Source organism: Podarcis tiliguerta, assembly GCF_965153285.1.
Source record: "Podarcis tiliguerta genome assembly, chromosome: 4".
NCBI classification, from domain to species: domain Eukaryota; kingdom Metazoa; phylum Chordata; class Lepidosauria; order Squamata; family Lacertidae; genus Podarcis; species Podarcis tiliguerta.
In genome coordinates, this window is record NC_139537.1 from 707,637 (window position 1) to 728,584 (window position 20,948).

The 20,948-nt window shown below is 44.0% G+C and overlaps 3 protein-coding genes across 8 annotated transcripts in view; all 3 read left to right on the forward strand.

The window, feature by feature from the left end:
- The window catches only part of HPX (hemopexin), a 512,404-nt gene that overhangs the window by 425,597 nt on the left and 65,859 nt on the right, over positions 1–20,948 (forward strand). The window lies entirely within an intron of this gene.
- The window catches only part of LOC310675545 (uncharacterized protein), a 288,356-nt gene that overhangs the window by 242,368 nt on the left and 25,040 nt on the right, over positions 1–20,948 (forward strand). The gene's annotated exons all lie outside the window — the stretch shown is intronic.
- Positions 1–20,948, forward strand: part of LOC310675631 (uncharacterized protein) — a 136,517-nt gene that overhangs the window by 111,344 nt on the left and 4,225 nt on the right. Inside the window, exons 1-2 of one of the 4 annotated variants that reach the window (XM_083436597.1) lie at positions 476–612; positions 5,134–5,260. The exons of the other annotated variants lie outside the window; for them this stretch is intronic. Coding sequence (XP_083292723.1) covers positions 5,227–5,260 — 34 coding nt within the window. The 5' untranslated portion in view covers positions 476–612; positions 5,134–5,226. Of the gene's footprint in view, positions 1–475; positions 613–5,133; positions 5,261–20,948 lie in introns of those variants that run through there. 4 annotated transcript variants of the gene reach the window in all.

Below are 20,948 nucleotides of genomic sequence, written 5' to 3' on the forward strand. Positions count from 1 at the left end.
CCTTGGGAGGTGGTGGACTCTCCTTCCTTGGAGGTTTCTAAGCAGAGATCGGACGGCCATCTGCCATGGATGCTGTAGCTGAGATTCCTGCCTTGCTGGGGGTTGGACTAGATGACCCTGGGATCAGGGCCGTATCTAGCGGGGGGCAAGGAAGTCCCCCACCAGGGGCATAGGCGCCCCCCTCCCCGCAAAATCGGCTTTAAAACGGTGCCATGAATATGTCAAGCTATGGGTGGGTGGGGGGGGAGAGGGGGCGTGTCCCCCCCAAGAGAAGCTGGTCCAGCCGGGAGGGAAAGTGGAGGGGGGAGGGAGCGGGGGGGTGGGAGGCAGTTTCACAGGCTCCACACTCCACCCCAGTTGCTCCCCATCTCTGGATCTCCACTCCCCCCACCCTTTCTGCGCTGCGAGCCGGGATCTCTTCAGGGCGGAGCGTGTGGGTCAGGTTGTGCAAAGCGAAAGAGGGCTGAGCTGGGGGGACTCGGCCCTGCAAGGGTTAAAGGGAACCGAGCTGCCTTCCTAGAGAGGACAGGAAGGGGTGGGGGGCAGGTCCTCCAGAGCCAAGGCCCCTCCCTCCCCAGTCCTTTCCTGCCTCGCTGGCTCTCCCGGGATCTGGTGAGTCTCCTCTCTCTCTGGGATCTGGTGAGTCTCCTCTCTGGGATCTGGTGAGTCTCCTCTCTGGGATCTGGTGAGTCTCCTCTCTCTCTGGGATCTGGTGGGGGTCCCAGGGCTGCGGCAGGGGAGGGGGCCTGGGGGGCCTGATCTGCTCCTGCGGGGGGGGGGACCCCAAGTCAGGGAGGAGAGGGTCCTGCCAGGGAGGGGCCGGGTCTGCCACGCTCTCCTTCCTGCGGATCAGAGGATCCCAAACTCATTTGGCCCCCCCCCCCCCCCACGCTTCAGAAAAAATCTCCCTCCTTCAAACAAAGGAGTCCCTGGGACTTTAACTCTCTGTGACGTCTCTCAGCGTCATTGCAGAACAGGAAACATCTGCAAATGGTTTTCCAAAGCTGGACGAGGAGGTGGACTAGACACCCACCCCCCCAAAAAAAAGTTGGGAGAGGAAGGCCAGGAGTAAAGAGAGGGATCCCAGCCCAGAGTCTGGCTGCTGCATTGGGGACCAGTTTCCCAGTGTCTCCCAGGGCAGCTCCCCACGGAGGCCACTGCAGCAATCCCCTCGCACCCAGAGCAGGGCATCCCAGGACCACATCCTCTCTGTCCCAAAGGGATTGTTGCTGGAAATGGGCGCTGCTACTCCCTGAGCCTCCAGGGACCTTGGTGTCAATGGCTGTGGGGGGGGGGGCGTTAAGCTATATAAAATAATAATAATAATAATAATAATAATAATAATAATAATAATAATAATAATAATAATAATTTTTTAAAAAAAACCTGCCAAAGAAAATGTCTTTGGCCCCGCCCACCTGGCCCTCAGGGGGTTGACTAGATACATTCCTGGCCCTCAGAGCAAAGAAAAAGGGACCCCACCCCAGGGGTCAGTCTTGAGAGCGGCAGAGAGTCCAAATGCAAGAAAAGGAGACAGAAGCAGGGGAGTGGGGGTGGGGGGGAGCAACTCCTGAGGACCCCCAGGTGAGGACCCCCACTAGAGCCAAGCATCCATTTTTCACAAGATACAAATGACTCCCTTGTCAGTCAGTTCCAAATTCATGCATTTACTTTACGGAAGCATTTAATATTTGATGGAATACTGTATTTTAATATTTTGTTGGAAGCCTCCCAGAGTGGCTGGGGAAGCCCAGCCAGATGGGTGGGGTATAAATAATAATAATAATATTAGATGTTGTTGTTAATTGAATTGATATACCACCCTTCATCAAAAGAAAACATAGAACTCATAAAAAGTACAGTGGTACTTCGGGTTACATACGCTTCAGGTTACATATGCTTCAGGTTACAGACTCTGCTAACCCAGAAATAGTACCTGATCAGGGAGGAAATCATGCTCCGGCGGCACGCCAGCAGCAGAACAAATTAAGTACTTAACCTGAGGTACCACTGTATACAAATGATAGGTAAAGGTAAAGGTACCCCTGCCCGTATGGGCCAGTCGTGTCCAACTCTAGGGTTGTGCGCCCATCTCACTCAAAGAGGCCAAGGGCCAGCGCTGTCCGAAGACACTTCCGGGTCACGTGGCCAGCGTGACAGAGCTGCTCTGGCGAGCCAGCACCAGCGCAGCACACGGAAACGCCGTTTACCTTCCCGCTATAAAGCGGTACCTATTTATCTACTTGCACTTTGACATGCTTTCGAACTGCTAGGTGGGCAGGAGCTGGGACCGAATGACGGGAGCTCACCCCGCCGCGGGGATTCGAACCACTGACCATGCGACCGGCAAGTCCTAGGCACTGAGGTTTTACCCACCTCTATAAAATTTACCCTATAAATGATACATCACCTCAAATCCTTTAATCAGGTGAGTTTTCTCCTTTCGAAAGAGGCAGGTGGAATCTCCAGAGTTGCTAATAGAATAATGTTGAAAGGCTAGTGAAATATGGGGAACCAAGAACATCTGCTTGGCATGCAGTATTATTATTATTATTATTATTATTTACTGGAAGGCAGGAGCAACCAGGCTGATTCACATCACATAAATCCCTTCCGTTGCCTCCACATTTTGCATTGCAATCTTCCTTCTAGGAGGGCTAGAGTATGGTTACCAGATATTTTTCAATGAATCTGGGGACACTCCCCCCCCCCCAAGCTGAGTAGCAACAGGGAGTCAGTAGTGGGGATGGTGAGGCAAAAGACCCTGGCTCCCTCTCCTTCTGCCAGAAGCCCCCCTCCCTGCTCGTCTCTCAGAGCCAGGAGACGTCTGACAATGGAGGAGCAAAGGCAGGCTGCACGGTTGGATCGCTTGAACCCCAGAGAGGGGGGGGGGGACTTGGAAAGCTGTGGGGAGCCAGGGGACTTCACTCTCAGCAGCTGATTTCATGGAAGAAGAGGCTCAGGGAATTCTGCTCAATATTGACCCAGAGCAGAACTCCAATGTATAGTTAGCAGAGTGAAACCTAAACACATTGCAGGATTCCCCCGAAATAGACCAGAGGCAATTATTTATCATCCAGCAGAGCTTCACTGCTACTGAAGGAAAATGAGCATAATGGTCCCAAATCCAAAACATTCAGGATTGGCCCTGTCCATAAGAAATCCAGTTGCAGCAGACTTAACTTAAGCTTACCTAAATTTACCTAAACTTATTGTAAGTCTAAACCTTAACACTTAACCTTAACCTTAACACATACTATGTACAGAACACCAGAAGGAAGAGAGAGAGAGAGAGAGAAAGTGAAACCCAGGCTCCTTCTGGCCTCTTCTTATAGTCAGCATGACCTTGACAGAAGAGATGACAGAACCCCTTTAACCCAGCTGTACTTAGCTTCTCTGAAGGAATAACCCAAACACCAGGAACCTTCTGCTTGTTTCTTTTACGCAGAGAAGCTTCCGGAACCCTCTTGAATGAATTAGTATAGGAAATATCAATATCGGATCCATACTTTCTGCACTAAGAAATGCAAACTGACAGACCCTCCGAGAATTAGTATAGGAAATATCAATATCAGATCCATACTTTCTGCACTAAGAAATGCAAACTGACAGACCCTCCGAGAATTAGTATAGGAAATATCAATATCAGATCCATACTTTCTGCACTAAGAAATGCAAACTGACAGACCCTCCGAGAATTAGTATAGGAAATATCAATATCAGATCCATACTTTCTGCACTAAGAAATGCAAACTGACAGACCCTCCGAGAATTAGTATAGGAAATATCAATATCAGATCCATACTTTCTGCACTAAGAAATGCAAACTGACAGACCCTCCGAGAATTAGTATAGGAAATATCAATATCAGATCCATACTTTCTGCACTAAGAAATGCAAACTGACAGACCCTCCGAGAATTAGTATAGGAAATATCAATATCAGATCCATACTTTCTGCACTAAGAAATGCAAACTGACAGACCCTCCGAGAATTAGTATAGGAAATATCAATATCAGATCCATACTTTCTGCACTAAGAAATGCAAACTGACAGACCCTCCGAGAATTAGTATAGGAAATATCAATATCAGATCCATACTTTCTGCACTAAGAAATGCAAACTGACAGACCCTCCGAGAATTAGTATAGGAAATATCAATATCAGATCCATACTTTCTGCACTAAGAAATGCAAACTGACAGACCCTCCGAGAATTAGTATAGGAAATATCAATATCAGATCCATACTTTCTGCACTAAGAAATGCAAACTGACAGACCCTCCGAGAATTAGTATAGGAAATATCAATATCAGATCCATACTTTCTGCACTAAGAAATGCAAACTGACAGACCCTCCGAGAATGAGCTGCTCTTCTCATTCGGCCTGAAACTCAGCCAAGTCTGTGAACATCGTCCTCTTGCTATTAGTAAACTCCAGCTGTGAACTGTGGGATTTCCTGCGCAGATAACTCTGTGACGCCAGCCTTCTGAATGTCGCCAGTAGGATTCATCTGTAGTTGCAGTTTTCATGGAATCCTAGAGTTGAAAGGGACCCCAAGGGTCATCAAGTCCCACCCCCCGCATTGCAGGAGTCTCAGCTAGATCACCCAAGACAGATGGCCATCCAGACTAGGCTTCTTGTATCTCTATATTCATCAATGAATGCTAAAATAGGCTTCTATGCTGTGGACAGATGATAACAAATAGTGGCCAGGAGTCACCTAGCCAGCCCCATCTGTTGCAAAATGGGGCCTTCCCCTCATTCCCCCCCCCTCCATGCCCCCATGAACCCCTTGAATTTGGCTGTAGGGCATTGGGAGGGAACCTCCCCAGAACAACTCACGAGGAGAGGAGAAAGTGGATCCTTCCGTCTGGGAAACTGGAATGCTTGCGTAGGCAGAATGACTTGGAAAACAGAAGGTGGAGTACCAACTATTTGCACAAAGACGAATACCCATAATTAATGAAATAATTCAATTAAAATGTCAAAATAGGCATCCAGAATTAAAATGTGCAGCAAAGGAATCCTATTGAAATAACACTGCAATTTACAGGAAGGAAACCACAGAGCATTGTGTAGCAGATCATATTTCTGCTGTCTCAGAGGAGGACATTTCCCTTTTTCTTTTAGGGTCCAGTGTGCTTTGAAGACGTCGCTGTTTGTTTCACGGACGAGGAGTAGGCGTTGCTGGATCCTGACCAGAGAGTTCTGCATAAGGACGTCATGGAGGAGAATCGTGGGATCGTGGCCTCTCTTGGTAAGGCTCCCTATGGGATCGTCCTATCTGCCTGGAAATTCAAAAAATACCTCTACGTGACAAGCCTCATACATTTCCACAGAGCTCAACAGCGCCGCCTATCACACATGGGAACCTAACACCCCCACAATAAACCTTGAACAGCAAATTCCAGTTTTTTCTGTGAACCATCTTCCTCCAGTTCTGCCTTTTTATACCATGGTTGGGCTTGTCTGAACTGCCAAGGCTTCTTAAATAATAATAATAATAATAATAATAATAATAATAATAATAATAAATTTTATTTATATCCCGCCCTCCCCAGCCGAAGCCGGGCTCAGGGCGGCTAACAACAATAAAACAGTACAAACAACACTCTAAAATCATTCATTATAAAATTAATTAATTCAAGCCACTGGCAACCATTGGGCCAGAGCTCTGCGAAATTGCCGATGGAGGGAGTCAGGCTGTGCCCTGGCCAAAGGCCTGGTGGAACAGTTCTGTCTTGCAGGCCCTGCGGAAGGATGTCAAGTCCCGCAGGGCCCTGGTCTCTTGTGACAGAGTGTTCCACCAGATCGGAGCCACGGCCGAAAAAGCCCTGGCTCTAGTTGAGGCCAGTCTATCTTCTCTGTGGCCTGGGACCTTCAAGATGTTTTTATTTGAAGACTGTAAGTTTCTCTGTGGGGCATACAAGGAGAGGCGGTTCTGTAGGCACGAGGGTCCTAGGCCCTATAGGGCATTGAAGGTTAAGACCAGCACCTTAAACCTGATCCTGTACTCCACCGGGAGCCAGTGCAGCTGGTATAGCACTGGGTGAATTCACAGCGAAGACCCCGTAAGGAGTCTCGCTGCAGCATTCTGCACCCGCTGGAGTTTCTGGGTCAGTCTCAAGGGCAGCCCCACGTAGAGCGAGTTACAATAATCCAGTCTGGAGGTGACCGTCGCGTGGATCACAGTGGCTAGGTCAGGGCGAGAGAGGTAAGGAGCCAACTGCTTAGCTTGGCGGAGATGGAAAAATGCCGCCTTTGTTGTAGCTGCAATCTGCGCCTCCATGGAAAGGGAGGTGTCGAAGATTACACCCAAACTCTTAACGGACGGTGCTGGCACTAATTGCGCCCCCGCAAGAGATGGGAGTTGCCCCCCCAATCCCATATCGTCCCGTCCCAGCCACAGGACCTCTGTCTTCGAAGGATTTAGCTTCAACCGGCTCCTACGTAACCATCCAGCCACAGCTTCCAAACATCTGGTCAGTGTGTCTGGGGCCGAGTCAGGATGGCCATCCATCAACAGATAGAGTTGGGTGTCATCAGCATACTGATGGCAACCCAGCCCCAAACTCCGGACAAGCTGGGCGAGGGGGCGCATAAAGATGTTGAAAAGCATCGCACCCTGAGGTACTCCACACACCAAGGAGTGGCGCGATGACAATTCCCCCCCAAGCGCCACCCTCTGTCCCCGACCAGAGAGAAACGAGCGCAGCCATTGAAGGGCTGTGCCCTGGATCCCCACGTCGGCAAGGCGGTGGTCCAGAAGTTCGTGATCGACCATGTCAAAAGCTGCTGACAGATCTAGAAGAATCAGCAGCCCTGACCCACCTCGATCCAGTTGTCTACGAAGATCATCTGTTAGGGCAACCAGAGAGTCTCGGTCCCATGACCAGCGCGGAAGCCGGACTGGAATGGATCGAGAGCCGATGTTTCATCCAGAAACCCACCAAGCTGTTCAGCAACCGCTCTCTCAATCACCTTACCCAGGAACGGAAGATTCGAAACCGGGCGGTAATTGGATAGATCTGTTGTTGTTTAATCGTTCAGTCGTGTCCGACTCTTCGTGACCCCATGGACCAGAGCACGCCAGGCACTCCTGTCTTCCACTGCCACCCGCAGTTTGGTCAGGTTCATGTTTGTAGCTTCGAGAACACTGTCTAACCATCTCATCCTCTGTCGTCCCCTTCTCCTTGTGCCCTCCATCTTTCCCAACATCAGGGTCTTTTCCAGTGAATCTTCTCTTCTCATGAGGTGGCCAAAGTATTGGAGCCTCAGCTTCACGATCTGTCCTTCCAGTGAGCACTCAGGGCTGATTTCCTTAAGAATGGATGCGTTTGATCTTCTTGCAGTCCATGGGACTCTCAAGAGTCTCCTCCAGCACCATAATTCAAAAGCATCAATTCTTCGGCGATCAGCCTTCTTTATGGTCCAGCTCTCACTTCCATACATCACTACTGGGAAAACCATGGCTTTTAACTATCCGGACCTTTGTTGGCAAGGTGATGTCTCTACTTTTTAAAATGTTGTCTAGGTTTGCCATTGCTTTCCTCCCAAGAAGCAGCCGTCTCTTAATTTCGTGGCTGCTGTCACCATCTGCAGTGATCATGGAGCCCAAGAAAGTAAAACCTCTCACTGCCTCCATTTCCTCCCCTTCTATTTGCCAGGAGGTGATGGGACCAGTGGCCATGATCTTCGTTTTTTTGATGTTGAGCTTCAGACCATATTTTGCGCTCTCCTCTTTCACCCTCAATAAAAGGTGTTTTAATTCCTCCTCACTTTCTGCCATCAAGGTTGTGTCATCTGCATATCTGAGGTTGTTGATATTTCTTCCAGCAATCTTAATTCCGGCTAGGGATTCATCCAGCCCAGCCTTTCGCATGATGAATTCTGCATATAAGTTAAATAAGCAGGGAGACAAAATACAGCCTTGTCGTACTCCTTTCCCAATTTTGAACCAATCAGTTGTTCCATATCCAGTTCTAACTGTAGCTTCTTGTCCCACATAGAGATTTCTCAGGAGACAGATGAGGTGATCAGGCACTCCCATTTCTTTAAGTACTTGCCATAGTTTGCTGTGGTCGACACAGTTAAAGGCTTTTGCATAGTCAATGAAGCAGAAGTAGATGTCTTTCTGGAACTCTCTAGCTTTCTCCATAATCCAGCGCATGTTTGCAATTTGGTCTCTGGTTCCTCTGCCTCTTCTAAATCCAGCTTGCACTTCTGGGAGTTCTCGGTCCACATATTGCTTGAGCCTTCCTTGAAGAATTTTAAGCATAACCTTGCTAGCGTGTGAAATGAGTGCAATTGTGCGGTAGTTGGAGCATTCTTTAGCACTGCCCTTCTTTGGGATTGGGATGTAGACTGATCTTCTCCAATCCTCTGGCCACTGCTGAGTTTTCCAAACTTGCTGGCATATTGAGTGTAGCACCTTAACACCATCATCTTTTAAAATTTTAAATAGTTCAGCTGGAATACCATCACTTCCACTGGCCTTGTTATTTGCAATGCTTTCTAAGGCCCATTTGACTTCACTCTCCAGGATGTCTGGCTCAAGGTCAGCAACCACACTACCTGGGGTGTACGAGACATCCATATCTTTCTGGTATAATTCCTCTGTGTATTCTTGCCACCTCTTTTTGATGTCTTCTGCTTCTGTTAGGTCCTTACCACTTTTGTCCCTTATTATGGTAATCTTTGAACGAAATGTTCCTTTCATATCTCCAATTTTCTTGAACAGATCTCTGGTTCTTCCCATTCTGTTGTTTCCCTCTATTTCTTTGCATTGCTCATTTAGGAAGGCCTTCTTGTCTCTCCTTGCTATTTTTTGGAATTCTGCATTCAATTTCCTGTATCTTTCTCTATCTCCCTCACATTTTGCTTGCCTTCTCTCCCCCGCTATTTGTAAGGCCTCATTGGACAGCCACTTTGCTTTCTTGCATTTCCTTTTCATTGGGATGGTTTTCGTTGCTGCCTCCTGTGTAATGTTTCGAGCCTCCATCCATAGTTCTTCAGGTACTCTGTCCAACAAAGCTAAATCCTTAAACCTGTTCCTCACTTCCACTGTGTATTCATAAGGGATTTGGTTTAGATTGTATCTTACCGGCCCAGTGGTTTTTCCTACTTTCTTCAGTTTAAGCTTGAATTTTGCTATAAGAAGCTGATGATCTGAGCCACAGTCAGCTCCAGGTCTTGTTTTTGCTGACTGTATAGAGCTTCTCCATCTTTGGCTGCAGAGAATATAATCAATCTGATTTCGATGCTGCCCATCTGGTGATGTCCATGTGTAGAGTCGTCTCTTGTGTTGTTGGAAAAGAGTGTTTGTGATGACCAGCTTGTTCTCTTGACAGAACTCTATTAGCCTTTGCCCTGCTTCGTTTTGAATTCCAAGACCAAATTTGCCAGTTGTTCCTTTTATCTCTTGATTCCCTACTTTAGCATTCCAATCCCCTATAATGAAAAGAACATCCTTCTTTGGTGTCACTTCTATAAGGTCTTGTAAGTCTTCATAGAATTGGTCAATTTCAGTTTCTTCAGCACCAGTAGTTGGTGCATAAACTTGGATTATTGTTATGTTAAAAGGTCTGCCTTGGATTCGTATCGATATCATTCTATCATTTTTGAGATTGCATCCCAGTACAGCTTTCGCCACTCTTTTGTTGACTATGAGGGCCACTCCATTTCTTTTGCGGGTTTCTTGCCCACAGTAGTAGATATGATGGTCATCCAAACTGAATTCGCCCATTCCCGTCCATTTTAGTTCACTGATGCCCAGGATGTCAATATTTATTCTTGCCATCTCATTTTTGACCACATCCAACTTACCCAGGTTCATGGTTCTTACATTCCAGGTTCCTATGCAATATTTTTCTTTACAGCATTGGACTTTCCTTTCGCTTCCATGCATATCCGCAACTGAGCATCCTTTCGGCTTTGGCCCAGCCGCTTCATCAGCTCTGGATCTACTTGTACTTGTCCTCCGCTCTTCCTCAGTAGCATGTTGGACGCCTTCCGACCTGAGGGGCTCATCTTCCAGCGTCATAACTTTTATATGCCTGTTGTCTTTGTCCATGGAGTTTTCTTGGCAAGGATACTGGAGTGGCTTGCCGGTTCCTGCTCCAGGTGGATCACTTTTGGTCAAAACTCTCCACTATGACCTGTTCATCTTGGGTGCCCTGCTCGGCATAGTTCATAGCTTCTCTGAGTTCTTCAAGCCCCTTCGCCACGGCAAGGCAGTGATCCATGAAGGGGTGGATAGATCTAAAGGATCTAATGACGTTTTATTTAAGAGCGGGCGCACCACTGCCTCCTTCAATTCTCCTGGGAATGTCCCCGTGCCAAGGGATAAATTGATGATATCCCCCAGGAGGGGGATATCAATGTCAGCTTCAGTGTTGGTATCTGAAGAAGTGTGCATGCACACAAAAGCTCATACTCAGTTGGTCTCTAAGGTGCTACTGGAAGGACTTTTTTTTATTTAGCTTCAGAGTTGTGCAGAAAGATAAGTAGCTTCTGTCAAGTTTTATGTTTTTGTTTTTGCTGCTGTCAGTCTTGGGTTGACCAGAGAGACGACTGACTTTGGAGATGGAGGGGATGCCATGACTGGGCCAAACAAAATCCATCCCAGAGAAGAGCCAGGCTTATTGAATCTCAGGTAGTAGTAGCAGTAGCAGTGATGATGATGATGATAATAATAATAATAATAATAATAATAATAATAATAATAATAATAATTTTTATTTTTACTCTGCCCATCTGGCTGGGTTGTCCCAGCTGCTCTGGGCGGCTTCCAACACTTATATAAACCAGAAACATTAATCATAACAATCTGTCCCCATATAAAAAGTACATTAACTTTAAAATGAACAACTTACCTAACACCCCCAAAATAAACCTTGAGCAGCAAATTACACTTTTTTCTTATATATATAATTTTAAAAATTATTCTCCATTGAATATTGTACATTCATATCATCATTATCCGCTATACCACCCTGGCTCTTTGGAGCCTCACCTTCCTTCCCTCCGGCCTCAGATTTCGAAATTAACATTTATATCATTGCAATTTGTACATTTTCCAGTTCTTATTACACTCATTACAGAATGGCTCAAAATTTAAATATAGAAAGGTAGAAAATTTCTCATTACAAGTCTTCAGACAACCCTGCAAGTGATGTTAATTGCTTACAATAATCTTTCAGATATCGTATAAATTTACTCCAACCCTTCTGGAATCCTTAATCGTGCTGGTTTTCCTGTCAGTGTCACCAGATTTGCAAAGTCCATCATTTTCATCTGCCAATCTTCTAACAGAAATTCTCACCATGTCAATTAATACTGAGTTTGGGAACCTTTAGCTTTAATTACAACGCTTACAACGCTTTCCCATGGAGTGAAGCAAGTTTTTTAGTTCTGCAGCTGTAATAATGTGAAACCTCTATTAATTTTGCCTCTATTAATTGGGCTTTATTGCTGGGTTGCGTCTGACTAACAAGTTTCTTTAGTCGGCTCCAAAGATTTTTGATTGGGTTAAGGTCTGGGCTATTCCCAGGCCATTCCAGCAGTGGAATATGATTATCTTGAAACCAGCTTTTGCACAAAGCAGCAACATGACATGGAGCTGAATCCTGTGGAAATATAAAATAAAAATAAATCAGTAAATATTTATATAAATATATCTAAATGCTTCATTATCTGGGGAAAGATCACATGTGGAACGCTTAAGTTTGGCCTCAAGTATTTCATTTATGTATTTTGGAGCATTTATATTCCGTTTTATGAGACAAATTCTGCCCACACCTTTTGCTGTCATACATCACACTATCTGGGTGTTTCACGGTCAGTGTAATACAAGTAGGATATGTTGGGTGTAGTGAAGGGTTAACCTTCTGTGCCTCGAGACTGAGGGGACGGGCTTACGAGGGAAGTAAGCCAGGATGTGACGAAAGCAGCTTGGAATGCTGTGAGTTCAGTGGAAATCGAAAGCAGCAGTTTTGCTGTTGCGTAGCTGCAAGCAGAGTCAGAAAATGCAGCTCCAGTCAGATGGGATTTGACTTTGTAAATGCTTGCTTTTTGTGACAATAAAGAGACTTTAGAACAGAAGCAACGTTTTGGGAAGTGCTCTTTCAATCACACGCTCTGCTGTGCTACTTTGCTAATTGCTTTACGACCTGCAGAGGCTCGCAGGGGAAGCGTGCTGGACGCCGAACAATAAAGCAATAAATCTACCGAAGAGCTTATCGGGGCTTCCGGGTCTGAACGCGATCGGAAGATGGCTGCTTTCCTCTGATGTCTCAGAGGAAGAGCTCTGAGAAGGACGGGGTTTTACTGCTTCGACGACGCAGAAACTCCATAAAACCGCAGGCGGGGAAAGCCTACGGCCGTGGGACTCAGCGGGCACCGAAAGCGCAGCTCCAGATCGTCTCCGGGTCGTAAATAGCCCCGGGGAACGGAGGGGGGGCCGGCGTGGTGCTGTGAGGCTATCGCTACCTTCTCAGAGCGACGTCGCATTGCCAATCAGAGAGCGTTCTACCTCTTCTTGTTACAATTTGGATTACAAAACAGAATAATCGTGAGTAAACTACAGTAAATTTGAAGGACTTTAATTTGGAAAACTTGAATTGGAAAAGAATCGGGACTTTAAATTTCTTTAAGAATGATCGGAACAGAGGCGGGAAGGTCTAAACAGGATGTCAGCCTTCCGCTTTGTATATAGTAGAAAGTAAAGACTATGCTTTTAACATTCTAAAATAAGAGACTGAAAAAGCTACTCTGAAGCCATAGAAAGGAGTGCAACCCCCCTCCCAAGAACTGGAAAGAGGGGGAGTATTTTGGGAAAGACTAAATCCCCCGGAGAAAGAGGCTGCGGTAACAGAAACACTGCTCTGACTCCCAGGTCCTGAGCTGTCGAATTTGAAAATACCAGCCTCAGAAAGGGGATAGGATATCATTCTATCATTTTTGAGATTGCATCCCAGTACAGCTTTCGCCACTCTTTTGTTGACTATGAGGGCCACTCCATTTCTTTTGCGGGTTTCTTGCCCACAGTAGTAGATATGATGGTCATCCAAACTGAATTCGCCCATTCCCGTCCATTTTAGTTCACTGATGCCCAGGATGTCAATATTTATTCTTGCCATCTCATTTTTGACCACATCCAACTTACCCAGGTTCATGGTTCTTACATTCCAGGTTCCTATGCAATATTTTTCTTTACAGCATTGGACTTTCCTTTCGCTTCCATGCATATCCGCAACTGAGCATCCTTTCGGCTTTGGCCCAGCCGCTTCATCAGCTCTGGATCTACTTGTACTTGTCCTCCGCTCTTCCTCAGTAGCATGTTGGACGCCTTCCGACCTGAGGGGCTCATCTTCCAGCGTCATAACTTTTATATGCCTGTTGTCTTTGTCCATGGAGTTTTCTTGGCAAGGATACTGGAGTGGCTTGCCGGTTCCTGCTCCAGGTGGATCACTTTTGGTCAAAACTCTCCACTATGACCTGTTCATCTTGGGTGCCCTGCTCGGCATAGTTCATAGCTTCTCTGAGTTCTTCAAGCCCCTTCGCCACGGCAAGGCAGTGATCCATGAAGGGGTGGATAGATCTAAAGGATCTAATGACGTTTTATTTAAGAGCGGGCGCACCACTGCCTCCTTCAATTCTCCTGGGAATGTCCCCGTGCCAAGGGATAAATTGATGATATCCCCCAGGAGGGGGATATCAATGTCAGCTTCAGTGTTGGTATCTGAAGAAGTGTGCATGCACACAAAAGCTCATACTCAGTTGGTCTCTAAGGTGCTACTGGAAGGACTTTTTTTTATTTAGCTTCAGAGTTGTGCAGAAAGATAAGTAGCTTCTGTCAAGTTTTATGTTTTTGTTTTTGCTGCTGTCAGTCTTGGGTTGACCAGAGAGACGACTGACTTTGGAGATGGAGGGGATGCCATGACTGGGCCAAACAAAATCCATCCCAGAGAAGAGCCAGGCTTATTGAATCTCAGGTAGTAGTAGCAGTAGCAGTGATGATGATGATGATAATAATAATAATAATAATAATAATAATAATAATAATAATAATAATTTTTATTTTTACTCTGCCCATCTGGCTGGGTTGTCCCAGCTGCTCTGGGCGGCTTCCAACACTTATATAAACCAGAAACATTAATCATAACAATCTGTCCCCATATAAAAAGTACATTAACTTTAAAATGAACAACTTACCTAACACCCCCAAAATAAACCTTGAGCAGCAAATTACACTTTTTTCTTATATATATAATTTTAAAAATTATTCTCCATTGAATATTGTACATTCATATCATCATTATCCGCTATACCACCCTGGCTCTTTGGAGCCTCACCTTCCTTCCCTCCGGCCTCAGATTTCGAAATTAACATTTATATCATTGCAATTTGTACATTTTCCAGTTCTTATTACACTCATTACAGAATGGCTCAAAATTTAAATATAGAAAGGTAGAAAATTTCTCATTACAAGTCTTCAGACAACCCTGCAAGTGATGTTAATTGCTTACAATAATCTTTCAGATATCGTATAAATTTACTCCAACCCTTCTGGAATCCTTAATCGTGCTGGTTTTCCTGTCAGTGTCACCAGATTTGCAAAGTCCATCATTTTCATCTGCCAATCTTCTAACAGAAATTCTCACCATGTCAATTAATACTGAGTTTGGGAACCTTTAGCTTTAATTACAACGCTTACAACGCTTTCCCATGGAGTGAAGCAAGTTTTTTAGTTCTGCAGCTGTAATAATGTGAAACCTCTATTAATTTTGCCTCTATTAATTGGGCTTTATTGCTGGGTTGCGTCTGACTAACAAGTTTCTTTAGTCGGCTCCAAAGATTTTTGATTGGGTTAAGGTCTGGGCTATTCCCAGGCCATTCCAGCAGTGGAATATGATTATCTTGAAACCAGCTTTTGCACAAAGCAGCAACATGACATGGAGCTGAATCCTGTGGAAATATAAAATAAAAATAAATCAGTAAATATTTATATAAATATATCTAAATGCTTCATTATCTGGGGAAAGATCACATGTGGAACGCTTAAGTTTGGCCTCAAGTATTTCATTTATGTATTTTGGAGCATTTATATTCCGTTTTATGAGACAAATTCTGCCCACACCTTTTGCTGTCATACATCACACTATCTGGGTGTTTCACGGTCAGTGTAATACAAGTAGGATATGTTGGGTGTAGTGAAGGGTTAACCTTCTGTGCCTCGAGACTGAGGGGACGGGCTTACGAGGGAAGTAAGCCAGGATGTGACGAAAGCAGCTTGGAATGCTGTGAGTTCAGTGGAAATCGAAAGCAGCAGTTTTGCTGTTGCGTAGCTGCAAGCAGAGTCAGAAAATGCAGCTCCAGTCAGATGGGATTTGACTTTGTAAATGCTTGCTTTTTGTGACAATAAAGAGACTTTAGAACAGAAGCAACGTTTTGGGAAGTGCTCTTTCAATCACACGCTCTGCTGTGCTACTTTGCTAATTGCTTTACGACCTGCAGAGGCTCGCAGGGGAAGCGTGCTGGACGCCGAACAATAAAGCAATAAATCTACCGAAGAGCTTATCGGGGCTTCCGGGTCTGAACGCGATCGGAAGATGGCTGCTTTCCTCTGATGTCTCAGAGGAAGAGCTCTGAGAAGGACGGGGTTTTACTGCTTCGACGACGCAGAAACTCCATAAAACCGCAGGCGGGGAAAGCCTACGGCCGTGGGACTCAGCGGGCACCGAAAGCGCAGCTCCAGATCGTCTCCGGGTCGTAAATAGCCCCGGGGAACGGAGGGGGGGCCGGCGTGGTGCTGTGAGGCTATCGCTACCTTCTCAGAGCGACGTCGCATTGCCAATCAGAGAGCGTTCTACCTCTTCTTGTTACAATTTGGATTACAAAACAGAATAATCGTGAGTAAACTACAGTAAATTTGAAGGACTTTAATTTGGAAAACTTGAATTGGAAAAGAATCGGGACTTTAAATTTCTTTAAGAATGATCGGAACAGAGGCGGGAAGGTCTAAACAGGATGTCAGCCTTCCGCTTTGTATATAGTAGAAAGTAAAGACTATGCTTTTAACATTCTAAAATAAGAGACTGAAAAAGCTACTCTGAAGCCATAGAAAGGAGTGCAACCCCCCTCCCAAGAACTGGAAAGAGGGGGAGTATTTTGGGAAAGACTAAATCCCCCGGAGAAAGAGGCTGCGGTAACAGAAACACTGCTCTGACTCCCAGGTCCTGAGCTGTCGAATTTGAAAATACCAGCCTCAGAAAGGGGATAGTGGACGGCGCTTGATTAATGAGAGTTAAAGGTGCTATAAAACTGTTATAAAGGTGTTAGAACCATAAAACTGTCGCCAAAAGGATTGATGATACAATTCGGTCTTGACTGTAAACCAAAGGACATTTTGTTTTTTCTGATTGTGGAATCTTAGAGTCCCCCTAGTGGGCACAGACATTGTTACAAGTCTACTGGTAATTTTCCACTGTAACATCTTACTGCAATTTCTTATCGGACTGTCTGTTTGTGCCACAAGCCCAGCTGCAGCTGCAGTCTGACCGTGGGAAAGCTTGGCTTATGGCTGAGAAAGAGAGTTATCAGGAAAAGACAACAAGATCGGGCAAATCCTTTCTCCCAGGAAGAAGAGGTTCTCTAGACCCTACTGGAGGTATTGCCTCACAACAGAAGGGGAAAGGAATGTCTAGTACAGATGAACTGATAAGTTCTGGCTTTTCAAAGCTACAAGGGGCCATTGATAAACTTACAGCGGAGGTGTCAGGGACGAAGAAGGAGATTGCAGAAATTAAAAATCAGGTGGTAGAAACGAACAAAGGGATTGCAGATGCATCTTCAAAAATAGATCAAAATACACTGAGCATCCGGCAAAATACAGCTGCAATAGAGAAATTATTGGGCGACTCCGATAAAACGCGAAAGATTGCAGAAGAAGCTCGACAGGTCGCAGCTGCCACGGAGGAGAAATTACCATCGATGACCAGACAGCTGGAGGACTATAAGGTTAAGTTTTCTCTATTGGACTTGAAAGAACGAGAGGCAAATCTCAGGATTAGAGGTTTGCCTGAAATTGAGAAGGAGAGCCTGCGGGACTACCTGTCACAAGAGTTTGTGAAATTTTGGGAATTAGATCCGGAAAAGGAAGAAATAAAAATTTTGAGTGCCTTCCGACTGGGAAGAGCAAGTAAAAAGATTAAAACTAGAGATTGTCTGATCACATTAAGATCCAAGGAGGAGAGGGATAAGATCCTAGGATTGCATTTTCACAAACCTTTGGAAATTTCTCAATCGAGAGCTGAAATTTTTAAAGACATCCCCAAACTTTTGCTCGATCTCAGAGCCAGATATAAAGACTTGGTGACCTTGCTGAGAAGAAATAGTATCATCTTCAGGTGGGAATTCCCAGAAGGACTCTCCTTTAGTTTCAAAGGACGAAAGATTAAAATAAAGTCAGTGGAAGACAGAGACAGTTTTTTGGAGGCCTGCGGGGAGGACCTACAGAAAGGGACAGTAGACCTACTAGAGGAAAAAAGAAAGAAGACAGCAGAGGCAATATTGAATCTAAAGTTGGATGGAAAGACTCCACCAGGAGCAGAAGAAGACAAGTTACCAGAAGCAACGGGAGGAACAGAATAACAATAATACAACATGTCTCTGCAGCTTTTGAGTTGGAATTGTAATGGTTTGAACATTTCTCGGAAGAGGAAATCCATTTTTCACATATTAAAAAAAGAACATGTGGACTTGATTTGCTTGCAAGAAACACATGTGACCAGGCTTCACAGAAAAATTTTAATTAACAAAAAGTTGGGACAAGAATTTATCTCATCGGACAAAGTTAAAAAAAGAGGAGTTGTACTTTATGCTAAAGAAGGCCTGGCACCAAAATTTGTTTTTAAAGATGAGCAAGGAAGATACTTGGCTATTGAAATACAGTATCATGGACAGAAATATTTGATGGTGGGCGTATACGCGCCCAATGAAGGAAAATCAGAATTCTTTAAAAGACTGCATGAGACATTGTTGGATTATATGGAGTACAATGTGATTCTAATGGGAGATATGAACGGAGTAGTCTCAACGAATATGGATAAGGCACAAAGACAGGTAGTTACCAAAGATGGGAGACTACCGAAAACTTTTTTTGAAATGACTGATAACTTGGACTTGATTGACATTTGGAGAACGAAACATCCCCTGGAAAGAGAGGGAACCTTCTTTTCTGAAGCCCAAAAGACTTGGACTAGAATTGACCAAATTTGGACCACTAGAGAACTGGCCCCAAAGATAAATAAGGTGGAAATCTGCCCAAAGACTTGCTCCGACCATAACGCTATTAAGATGGTAATGAACTTACAACCAACTGGATCCTTCAGATGGAGGATGAATGACTCTCTTTTTAGAGATGCGGAATTTGTGAAGAAAGCCCAGAAAACTCTGAAAGATTATTTTGAAATAAATTTGAACACTACGGTGGAGAAAAGAATTATATGGGACGCAAGTAAGGCGGTTATGAGAGGCTTTTTGATCCAACAAAATGCACTCAAGAGAAGATTACAACAGGAAAAAAGAGAAAAGATTTTGGATAAGATCAAGGAAGGTGAAAAGAGATTGAGAACAAACCCAAAATCACAGGAAATATTAAGAGAGATAAAGTTGTATCAAGTACAATACATGCAATTAATAAACCAAGAGATTGAATGGAAAATCAAACAGATGAGACAAAGAACATTTGATTCGGCAAATAAGTGTGGAAAGTTATTGGCATGGCAAATAAAGAAGAGACAAAAAATGAACACTATTACAAGTGTGGAAGTTGAAGGAAGAATGTTGCAATATCCCAACGAGATCAGGAGTGCTTTTCAAAAATATTTTAAAAAGCTCTACTCTCAACAACCACAGAAAGAAACAGAGATAGAAGAATTTTTGAAAGTGAATGGGCTACCAAAAATATCGCAAGAAAACAAACTTAAACTGAGCAGTAGGATAACAGAACAAGAGATAGAGAGTGCCATCCAAAATATGCAACTAGGCAAAGCTCCGGGACCTGATGGGCTGACTGCAAGATATTATAAATCATTGAAAGACTGGCTAACTCAACCCTTAAAAGAAATATGTAATGAAATACTTCAGGGGAAAAAGGCTCCAGAATCGTGGAAAGAAGCTTTTGTGACTCTTATACCAAAGACAGACGTTGAAAAACATCAACTTAGAAACTACCGGCCTATATCATTGTTAAATGTGGATTACAAAATATTTGCGGATATCTTGGCGAGAAGATTGAAGAAGGTACTAACAGAGGAGATTCATAAAGATCAAGCAGGCTTTCTCCCAGGAAGACATCTATCAGAGAACGTAAGAAATATAATTGATATTTTGGAACTTTTACAGGAAAATATAAATACAAAAGCGGCGCTGATATTTGTGGATGCGGAGAAAGCCTTTGACAATATCTCTTGGAGTTTTATGAAGAAGAATCTCCAAGGCATGGGGGTAGGCCAAGAATTTGAAAATGGTATAGGGGCAATCTATTCTGAACAAAAAGCTAAATTAATTGTAAATAATGTTTTGACAGAAGAGTTCAGAATAGAAAAAGGAACACGACAAGGGTGCCCAATTTCCCCACTACTTTTTATATCGGTCCTGGAGGTGTTGCTGAATACGATCAGAAAGGACCAATTGGTTAAAGGGATACAGGTCGGAGCTAAACAATATAAATTAAGAGCCTTTGCAGATGACCTGGTTTTGACGTTGCAGGAGCCAGAATCTAGTGGAAAAAAAGTTTTAGAACTGATTCAAGAATTTGGCCAATTGGCAGGCTTTAAATTAAATAAAACAAAAACTAAGGTTTTGACAAAAAATCTGACAGAAATTGAAAATGAAAGGTTTCAGAAAGAAACAGGTTTAACAGTAGTGAAGAAAGTTAAATATTTGGGAATAACTATGACAGCAAAAAATGGGAACTTATTTAAAGACAACTATGAGAAATGCTGGACGGAGATAAAAAAGGATCTAGATACGTGGTCTAGCTTGAAACTCTCACTACTGGGGCGTATTGCTGTAATTAAGATGAATGTATTGCCAAGAATGCTATTTTTGTTTCAGACACTGCAGATTATTGATAAAACTGACTGTTTCAAGAAGTGGCAAAAAGATCTATCTAAATTTGTCTGGCAGGGCAAAAAGCCAAGGATAAAATTTAAAATATTAACAGACGTTAAAGAAAGAGGGGGCTTTGCCCTGCCAGACCTAAAACTCTATTATGAAGCAGCAGCTTTCTGCTGGTTGAAGGAATGGCTACTTCTTGAAAACACAGACATATTGGATTTAGAAGGGTTTAATAATGCATTTGGCTGGCATGCATATCTATGGTATGATAAAGTTAAAGTGCATAGAATGTTCAAAATCCACATTGTCAGAAAAGCACTGTTCAATGTCTGGATCAGCTACAAAGATCTTTTGGAAAACAAAACCCCAAGGTGGTTGTCTCCAATGGAAGCTAAGGCAGTAAAGAGACTCAATATGGAGGCAAATTGGCCGAAGTATTGGGAGATCTTAGAACAGGATGGTGACAAACTGAAATTGCAGAGTTTTGACAAACTAAAAAGTAAAGTCCGAGATTGGCTTCATTATTATCAAATAATGGAGGTATTTAAAATGGACAGAAAAATTGGCTTCCAGGTGGAAAAATCAAAATTGGAAACAGAACTATTAGAACCTAAAACAAAAATATTGTCTAGAATGTATAATTTGCTGCTGAAATGGAACACACAGGATGAGGAAGTGAAATCGGCTATGATTAAATGGGCTCAAGACGTTGGCCATAACATAATGTTTGCTGACTGGGAAAGGTTGTGGACCACTGGAATAAAGTTTACGGCATGTAATGCCTTAAGAGAGAACATAATGAAAATGATATATAGGTGGTA